General features: G+C 35.2%; 1 protein-coding gene across 1 annotated transcript; it reads left to right on the forward strand.

Annotated features, from left to right (window-relative positions):
- Positions 1–7,477: 7,477 nt before the first annotated feature.
- On the forward strand, positions 7,478–10,333 carry LOC141628014 (uncharacterized). Its single transcript, XM_074441207.1, has 2 exons — positions 7,478–9,929; positions 10,002–10,333. Exons 1-2 carry the CDS (start codon positions 7,478–7,480, stop codon positions 10,331–10,333), a joined length of 2,784 nt encoding a protein of 927 aa, XP_074297308.1.
- The last annotated feature ends 364 nt before the right edge of the window (positions 10,334–10,697 follow it).

Here is a 10,697-nt window from a genome sequence, read left to right on the forward strand (position 1 = left end):
AAAAACGTTGAATTTCTACGCAACGTATTAAATGGATCTCCTAATGTTTTATTCACTTATTTTTTTCACATCAAGGGGTGATAAATTAAACCAGATAGTTAGATGAGTGCAAAAAAAAACAAAAAAAAAACAGCTAATAAATTTGCCGTAAAAAAAAATCTCATTTCCTATGTACAGGGGCGAAGCGAAAATAAACATAAGCAGACAAGACTGTTTATCCCCAAGATTAATTAAAAATTATAACTTGAAGCGGGTTAAAAAGTTTTTTATGGAGTTTTTACTCTCAATAAAAACAACCATATTATGATATAGATTGAGTAAAAAGAAGTGGATGATTAGGAACACCAAAGTATACAAAGGATTCGTAATAGAGATTATCTAAATTATTCTAAGTTTACATAAACGAAATACGAATTGAGGCTTTAAATTGGTAGAAATTATGAAGCAGTACTCCCAAAAATTCTGATCCAGAGTATGCTCCTATCCACCCATTAAGTAAATAACTATGAGGAACGAAGTAATCCTTTAACTTTTTTAAGCCTAAAAAAAAGAAAAAAAAAAAGAATAAAAGAAATAAAAAATAGACGAGAAATTTTTAACAAACAAACTATTTTTTTAGATAATACATTCCATATTCATGGAAATGTCATTTTTATTATGGCATAAATCATGAATGAATGCTTAAATATTTTTAAAAAATAAGGTTAAATTTTTATTTTTATTCATATTAAAAGAGTATCTTATTCAAGAATTAAGTTATTACTCAAAAAGTATTTCGTCAGTAAAATGATGAGATCTATTCTGAAGCACTTTTCTATTATCGTAGACAGAATTCCATTGGTTTAATTCCAGAGCTTTCGGTTTATTTTTACTTTTTCTATCCTACAACGATATCCGTAAAGAATATCGAATCAATCCTTAGATTTATTTATCGCTCTCGAGGAGCCGTATGAGGTGAAAATCTCATGTACGGTTCTGTAATAGCGATGATAAGAGTGATCTTATCATCGACTATGATTATCTAACAGTTCAAGTACAGTTGACATAGTTGAGGCGCAGTCAAAATATGGTATTTTAGCATGGAATTTGTGGCGGCAACCTATAAGATTTATTTTTTTTATATAATTTTTTCTCTAGCATAATGCAAGAGATTACCTTTTGATTTACCAGAAGCCGAAGAAGAATTAGTAGCAGGTTATCAAACCGAATATTCAGGTATTAAATTTGTTTTATTTTATGTTGCTTCCTATCTAAATCTGCTAATCTCCTCATTATTTGTAACAGTTTTTTACTGGGTGGTTGGGATTTTTCTATTCCAAATATATTCATTCTTGAGTTTTTTTGAAATACATAAAACGGAAGAAGTCTTTGGAATGACATTTAGTATTTTTATTACATAAATGAAAACGTTTTTGTTCTTGTTCATTCCTATCGCAACAAGATGGACTTTACCTAGACTGAGAATGGACCAATTATTAAATATTGGATTGAAAATTCTTTTACCTATTTCTTTTGGTAATCTATTATTAACAAATTCTTCCCAACTTCTTTCATTATTAAAAAACAATAATATTTGATACTCACTAGAATTATTATTTGTCTAAAAAAAGAGAAAGAAACAAAATCTTATATTTTTTTTTTATATTTACTATATGTTCCCTATGGTTACCGGGTTCATCAATTATGGTCAACAAATAGTACGAGCAGCAAGGTATATAGGTCAAGGTTTTATGATTACCTTATCTCATGCCAATCGTTTACTTGTAACTATTCAACATCCTTATGAAAAATTGATAACCTCATAGCGGTTTCGTGGTCGAATACACTTTGAGTTTGATAAATGTATTGCTTGTGAAGTATGTGTTCGTGTATGTCCGATAGATTTACCTGTTGTTGATTAAAAATTAGAAAAAGATATTCGAAAAAAACGATTGCTTAATTACAACATTTATTTCGGAATCTGTATATTTTGTGGTAATTGTGTTGAGTATTGTCCAACAAATTGTTTATCAATGACTGAAGAATACGGGCTTTCTATTTATGATCGTCATGAATTAAATTATAATCGATTTTTTTGTCTGGGTCGTTTACTAATACCAATAACTGATGATTACACAATTCGAACATTTTTGAATTCACCTCAAACAAATTAAAAATCTAGGGATTATAAAAAACTTCCTAATTATTAAAAAACTCAATTTTTAACACTACTTTATTTTATTTTTTAAATACTAAATTAAATAAAAATAGTGAATTTAAATTGAAAAAGCTTTTTTTCTTGGCCAATAATTAGAAAATCTAATGAGCCGCTATTCTATTGATTGGTGAAAATAAAAGTTGGTATTAAAAATATGGTTACTGTAATAGTTTTAAATAGTTGTTATTTTGAACTACTTTAATTAGTTATAAAAAGAAACCGAAAAAATGCAATGGGTCCAAAAATTTTACTCATAAAAAGTCGTACACATTAGGATTTAACAATTAGTAAAGGCACTAATCTTTATTCCTGTTTAATTAAATAAGATCATGAAACATTCTAATTTTTTATCTGTTATTTTTTATTTAATGGATTTACCTGGACCAATACATGATTTTCTTTTAGTCTTTCTGGGAACAGGTCTTATATTAGGGGGTCTAGGAGTAGTATTATTTAACAATACAATTTTTTCTGCCTTGGGGTTGGTTCTTGTTTGTATATCTTTATTTTATATTCTCGCCAATTCACAGTTTGTAGCTTCTGCACAACTCCTTATTTATGTGGGAGCTATAAATGTTTTAATAATATGTAACACCCCCATTTATTCAGGAGCCTTTAACTAGACATTCCCAAATAAATAGGACCGTTACCATCTCGGTTTCCCGAGGTAGTGAATAACAAAGTACAACAATACCAAAGTACTTTAAATTAAAACTTTAATCAATACATGTTTATTACAACTTAACCAACTAAAACTTAACATAAAATAATTACAACTCACAGCGGAAATAAATAAAGTGATATAATTATTCTATGTGATCTAGACTTCAACTATGGTCCAAGTCAAGCTCTCATCCCAATGCTCCCAAGTCAGCTAATATTTAGTACCTGTCAAATTAGCTCCCCGTAAAACGGTTCACCGTAGGTGTTCACGAATACACAGTCAACCGCGAGGTTGAGTAGGAATAAATACTATTAACAAAAACATACGATAAAAAATCTAATTTCCTTTTTCATTGCACAACCCCCTAACAACGTGCTCCTTTCTTTTACTTAGCACACTAATCATCCCGCCAATCCCTGGCCGTGGCAGCCTTAACCCGAAGGTGAGTAAACACACACTACATTACCAAAAGGTAATGTCTGCCTCAACATATAGCTGAGTAATATCCACCAGATGGCCTGCAGACCAATCTGGGGCCTGCCTCGAGTAATCACGATTTAAAATCGTCCGCCAGAATAAATCTGAAATACGTCACCCGAAGGCTCTTACCATGACGTATGCCAATATAACCTTAATAATTTAATCTACATCACCACGAAGGGATGTCTGCCAGTATTAAACTGAATAACCAATGCAATAACAGTAACTCCATCATAACCAATCCAACCAACATATACAATATAACTTCTCCCTTCCAACAATTTCAATGATATCAGCCAACACAATTCTCATATGATCAATTCACTTTAAAATAAATCATCCAACACACATTATCGAGTAAAAGTTGAGTAGGATTTATCCCTACCTGATATATAAGCGATTCCAATTAATGCAAAGAAAATCCTAGTAATTAGCAAAGCGAATCCAATAAGCAATGCTCCTTAACAAATCCGTCACCTAATAATAATATTTATAATTTAATTACTAATTACTCGATTCACTTATTATAAATAAATCAAACTAATTATAAATCTAGTTATATTAATTATATTATTATGTAACTTAATAATAAGTATAAACTCGACTCAAATCAAACCAACTGGGTCCGTGGTCAAACCGTCTAATAATCATCAACAAACAACCATTAAAATAATGTTTAGAATTTCACGTGCCATGACAAACTCCATAATATACCCACGCCAATCATGTAAACAACGCATCCCCACAACCCGTGTACACTAAGCCCAAACGACACACCAACCACCAACCAAGCAACCCACCGAGACACCGTCACTACCTAGCCCACACCACCACAATCGGTCAGCCTAAAAACCTGCCAAGCCACCTGTAAAACTCGTCTTAAGACGAGTGTAACCACCACAATAACACCCCATCTAATACCACCCGTGAGAACACCAAACAAACAACCCACAAAACCCAAACCCGACCACCACCGGGTCTGCCACCATTAAACACCAGATGCCTCCCCTGCTAGCCACCCAACCATGCCTCAAACACTCTCTACAACCGCCTCTAGCAACCACAAACTCACGCCCTAGCAACCCACCACAAACATGACCCATATCGAAAACCAGACACCATATCTACCCGACACCAGACCACCTTTGGCCACCACCGTCATCACCACTTACCAACGGCGGTTCCAAGGGTGGTCCCTCCTTCTCTTGACCCATCAAAAACACCCCATCAACAAGCCAACACCGGCAGCAACAACGGAAGCAGTCTTTACCCTGTTTTAGCGTAAACAATTAAAAGCGGTGAAAGTCGCCACCTTTGACCACCACACGCCACCCTACCATCACCATTAGGACTGACTAACTCCCAGAAACCACCACCCACAACCCTAGGTCAGATAGGTCACGCAAAGTGGGTCAAAATCCGTATAACCACATATTGCATTCCCTCTTCAACCACCCTCGAAAACCCGCCTGAAACCGCCATCTCCCGTCAGTCAACGGTGGTCAAATAAGGTCAACGGTGATCCTTGGCCATCCACGGTCACAACGGTACTTACGGTCTGATCTACGGTTGTCTAGATAACAAGTTATAATATCTCAAAGTATATACATAAGACGGTCGTAAAGAATTATCTTGAGGTGATAATAAAATTAATTCCTTTGCTTTTCTCTTCCTTAATTCTTCTCTTCTTTCTTTTAGATCTCTTCCTTCTTCTTTTATGAATTATGTTCAGATTTATTATGGTATTTATAGGGTAAGATTAAAGAGTATGTGAGGTCAATTAGGAAACTTATTATAATTACCTTTTTACAATTATTATAGGAATTACCATAATAAATTATATTATTATTATTATTAATCTTATCGTAACTAGGATTTCCTCATATAATACTTACTAATTTATTATTGTCATAACTTATTATTATTATTTATATTTATAATTACCTTTATATATTATTATTCCCATATTAATTCCCGATACAAATCCCGATTATAGTCATACCAACTTAATAAGTTTCGGTCCAATAAACAATAACACACGGCCCATATTATATTAGCTAAACCCAATTCTCGACTTGGATACTTAATTTATTATTTAATTAATGTCTTATTATAATTACTATTAGAAATGTCTTTAATTAAATTACATAAATTACTTTCATAAATTATTATCAAAATACGGAGTATTACAGTCTCCCCCCTTAAAATGAACTTCATCCTGAAGTTCGCCCATAACTACTACAATAACATCTATAAGCATCTACACAACTAAGCATCATCCAACTTATGAAAACACAATCATCCATTTACAATTATCAACTATACCAATCTTATCACAAGTTATCACAACAATAACTTAAAACATTCGTAGTATTACATTCCTTCCTCCTAAAAATAAACTTCGTCCTCGAAGTTCGTGATAATAACCAACGGAATTAATTAGACCATTTATCACCAGAACATATAATACACATTGTTACAGAAGATGACAATTATTCTCAGCAGAACATCGATTGATGGCATAATTAATTTTAAATAGCAAAACCACATTGTATAGTATATTTAATCCAATCTTTATTTAAACTTAACTACTGGCGAATACATTTCCAGGGTAATTAATGATCTATAACAAAATATACGCATAAATTTTTAGATTTATTACTTGCACAATTATCTCTTATTAATGACATCTAACTTAGCATGGATGTAATTAATGTAATTATATATATAGGCTTAGGATAACACATTCCGCATATCACTAGACATATTATTCTATTTCACCAAATTTACAACATCAAAATATCAAGGTGAGAGATAAGAAACAATTCTTTAAAAATTTTAGCAGAACTTACATTTTCAAGGATAAGGAAATCATGTTACAACTTCCAAAAATCATGGATAAATAATAATGTAATCACTTCTTGAGAACTTATACTTTTTAGAAAATAAAGAGTGTTGGTAAACCATGAGAAAAAGAATCAAGTAAAAAACTCATAAGGTCAATTTATAATGCATTTTACAATTTATTTGGTCAAAACAGAAATTTCACAGCAACTTATCAGAATCTTAGGTCAACTTGTAAAAATCACTAAATCGACAAGTAGTTTTTAGATGGCAAATTTTACAAAAACATGGCGCAAAAACATCACTGTACAAGAATATTCTGACCACTGTCCACTAAAATATTTATTTCTCCTAAATCGTATGTTATTTGAACGCAAGACCAGTGACATATTGATGCGGGAGCAATATCGAGCTCTAGCGCACTCTTACTTAACGCTGATCCGAGTCCTTATTTTGGCGCTAAAAGAAATGCGAGTTATGTCACAATGATAAGTTGGACATCGAGCTCTAGCTGATCCGAGAAGTGCCGTCCAAGGAGTGCCGCCCAAGGAGAGTGCCGCCCAAGTTAGAGGATGATTTTAGTCTTCCTCACCTAGTTTTCCTCACCTAGTTTTTTCAAAAATCTAGCATATTTTTTCTACATAGTCTTAAATAATGCCTTGGAGCCCAAGCATGCTTAGGAAATTGCCCCTAGCATTTAATGTTGCCTTGGAGCCCAAGCACATCTTTTACTATATAAGGACCAAGCCTCCACATTTGTAATCATCCAATTTTCAGAAATATAAACCCAAGTGTAGAGATTTTCTCTCAAACTTTGAATGCTTGCGAGTGTTCTTGTCTTCCTTGCGAGGTCGGCGCCATATTTCAACCTTGTTTACTGTGTGTTCTTGGTTGAAATATCCTTTGTTTCCCTCCTTGTTCCTGTGTGGTCTTTGTTGGAGATTTCAGTTTTAGTTGAGTTATCTTGCGAGGTTTCTTAGCTAATCCATATCCATTTTACTTTACATTTTCCGCTGCAATTTAAACTCATAAAACACCAAAAATATCACTCACAATACTTTACCAAATCAGGCCTTTTTGTGTCTAACATTCACACCGATTTGGTACCCGGTTTTACATCAAATTGGTTATCAGAGCTTCGCCTCTTGATTTTCCATAAACAAGACGATCCATTGCTAGTGTAAAAAAAAAAAAAAATCTTATTGTTCACGTCTGGTACTGTTCACCCGTGAAAAAAAAAAAAAAACTTACTGTTCACGTCTGGTACTGTTCACCCGTGAGAAAAAAAAAAGATGTCTCATGATGGTTCATATCAAGAACCATGGGAGGAACGTATGGATGACTTAACAAAACGAATGGCACAAATGAATTACAAGATTGATCAGATTTGTAATCATACTCTTAGAAAGAAGGGGAGGAGGCACATTGAAAGTTCAGATTCCGATGAGAGCCATCATTCCATTCCTGAACCAAGGAGGAATAATGATGATGATCGTGGATTAAAACTTGATATCCCGGAGTTTGAAGGGGAACTTGATGCTGAAAAATTCCTAGATTGGGTGAGACAAGCGGAGAGAGTCTTTGAATATAAAGGCTATGATGAACACAAGCAATTCAAGGTTGCTACCTTGAAAATGACCAAGTATGCATCCTTGTGGTATGAGAACCTTAAGAAACAAAGAAGGCGTGAAAGAAAGAGTAAGATTGAGACTTGGAATAAGTTGAAAAAGCACTTGAAAAAACGCTTCATGCTAAGAGACTATGAACAAGAGCAGTACTTGATGCTTACATCTCTTTCTCAAGGTAATTTAAGTGTGACCGATTACATTAAGGAGTTTGAAAGACTAATTATGGTGTGTGACCTTGAGGAACGGGAGGAGATGCAAATTGCTCGATTCATTAAGGGTTTGAGTCCTTCATTGGCCCAACGAGTTGAAGTTCAGAATTTCCTTGATTTTAATAATGTGTGTAAGCTTGCTCTTAAGTTTGAAAAGCAGGACAAAGGAAAGAAACCCTTGGTTGCTCGTGATGGTTCTAAGGGCGTTAATCCTTTTTATAAGTCAAGCGCTACATCATCGTCTAGTAAGGAAGCCAAAAAGGAAGAACCCAAAGACAAGGGCAAAGGAGTTGCTACTGATTTTAAAAATATGGGTGCTAGGAGATGCTTTAAGTGCCAAGGTTATGGACACATCGCTAACGAATGTCCCCAAAAGAGAGCGCTTACTCTTCAAGAGTTAGGTGAGATTACCCCATGTTTCGTGGTGACAAATGAGACGGAGGTCAATTCTGTCCAGAACGATGAAGATGAAGAACATGATGAGGTTCACACTCATATTGTCGAATCATCATATGACACTTATAAGGAGATGTTTGTGGTGAGAAACTTGCATATTCAATCCACACCGATTGAAAAGGAGCAACGTGAGCAGATTTTCCATGCTCGTTGTAAAGTGCATGGTAAGACTTGCAATTTGATTATTGATAGTGGGTCTTGCACAAATGCGGTTGCTACTGAATTGGTGGATTCCTTTAAGCTTGAGACTCGTAATCACCATAAACCATATATGCTGCATTGGTTGAATGAAAACAGTGGGATTAAAGTCAAGAAACAAGCTTTGCTTTCATTTGTTATGGGTCCCTATGAAGATGAAGTATGGTGTGACGTGTTACCCATGAGTGCGTGTCATATTCTATTGGGACGACCATGGCAGTTTGATAGAGAAGTTGTTCATCAAGGAAGGGATAACATTTACATTGTTAGTAAGGGTAAAAACAGATTCCACTTGAAACCCTTGTCACCTAACAAAGTAAAGAAGAAAAATGAGAATTTGTTTATGAATGCTAAAGAATTTGTTGAAGCATTAGAACAAGGGGAACAAGCTTATGTTCTTATGGTTCGAGATGTGGAAGAAGGAATTGGAGTTCATGACGAGACTGTCCAAATGTTGTTGAATGAGTTTGGTGATGTGTTCCCGGAAGAGTTGCCACTTGGATTACCTCCTAAGCGTGGCATAGAGCACCAAATTGATCTTATTCCAGGAGCTACACTTCCAAACAAACCAGCCTATCGATGCAATCCAGAAGAGGCTAAAGAGTTGCAAAGACAAGTGCAAGAGTTGATTGATCGAGGCTATGTGCAAGAGAGTCTTAGTCCTTGTGCCGTACCTGCTCTTTTGGTACCCAAGAAGGATGGGACATGGCGTATGTGTATTGATAGCCGAGCAGTGAACAATATTACAATCAAGTATCGCTTTCCTATGCCGAGGCTAGATGATATGCTTGATGAGTTGAATGGAGCTCGTGTGTTCTCGAAAATTGATCTTCGAAGTGGTTATCATCAAATGAGGATTCGAGAAGGTGACGAATGGAAAACAGCCTTCAAAACAAAGCAAGGGTTGTATGAGTGGCTTGTTATGCCATTTGGGTTATGCAATGCTCCTAGTTCTTTTATGCGGCTGATGAATGAGGTCCTAAGGCCATTTCTTAATAAGTTTGTTGTCGTTTATCTTGATGACATTCTTATTTACAGCAAAAATAAGGAGCAACACCTGGAACATTTGAGAAAGGTATTTGAGAAGTTAAGAGAACAGAAACTTTATGGAAAGCTCGAGAAATGCATGTTCATGGTGCCTAGTGTGACCTTTCTTGGTTACATCGTTGGAGAAGAAGGGGTGAGCGTTGATCCTTCAAAGGTGGAAGCAATCCAATCGTGGCCTATTCCTAAAACAACTACTGAAGTTAGAAGTTTTCATGGATTGTCTTCATTTTATCGAAGGTTCATTTAGAATTTTAGCTCTATTGTTGCACCTATCACAGAGCTAACAAAGAAAGGAGAGTTTGTGTGGAATCCAAGTGCACAAAAGGCATTTGATGAGATCAAAGATAAGTTGTGTTCAGCACCTATTCTAGCTTTGCCCAACTTTGACAAATTGTTCGAAGTTGAATGCGACGCTAGCGGAGTTGGAGTTGGAGCTGTTCTAATCCAAGAGAAATGGCCTATTGCATTCTTTAGTGAGAAATTGGGTGGAGCAAGGCTGAAGTATTCCACCTATGACAAAGAGTTCTACGCGATTGTGCGAGCACTGGATCATTGGGCTCATTATCTTCGCCAAAACCATTTGTTCTCGCATTCGATCACGAGGCTCTAAAGCACATTCATGGGCAAAAAAAGTTGAATGCAAGACATGCCAGATGGGTAGAGTTCCTACAATCCTTTACCTTTTCTTCAAAGTATAAAATGGGAAACTCTAATGTTGTGGCAGATGCGCTTTCAAGGAGGCATTGTTTGCTTGTTGCACTTGATGCGAGGTTACTTGGATTTGAGCAATTGAAAGAATTATACAAAGATGATCCTGATTTTTCAAATGAACTTATTAGTCCTACTAATTTGTTCTCGGTGCAAGAAGGATATTTGTTCAAAGGAAACAAGCTTTGTATTCCTAAGAGCTCAATTCGAGAGCTATTGGTTAGAGAAGCGCATGGAGGAGCGTTGGCTGGACACTTTGGCGTCAA

The sequence above is a fragment of the Silene latifolia genome, chromosome Y (assembly GCF_048544455.1).
Source record: "Silene latifolia isolate original U9 population chromosome Y, ASM4854445v1, whole genome shotgun sequence".
Taxonomy (NCBI): domain Eukaryota; kingdom Viridiplantae; phylum Streptophyta; class Magnoliopsida; order Caryophyllales; family Caryophyllaceae; genus Silene; species Silene latifolia.

What these genes read in the sequence shown, in the direction of transcription:
- LOC141628014 (XM_074441207.1), top strand. Translation starts at nt 7,478, where the DNA reads ATGTCTCATGATGGTTCATATCAAGAACCATGGGAGGAACGTATGGAT. An exon ending in AACAACTACTGAAGTTAGAA is followed by an intron (nt 9,930 to 10,001) that starts GTTTTCATGGAT and finishes CACCTATCACAG; the next exon opens with AGCTAACAAAGAAAGGAGAG.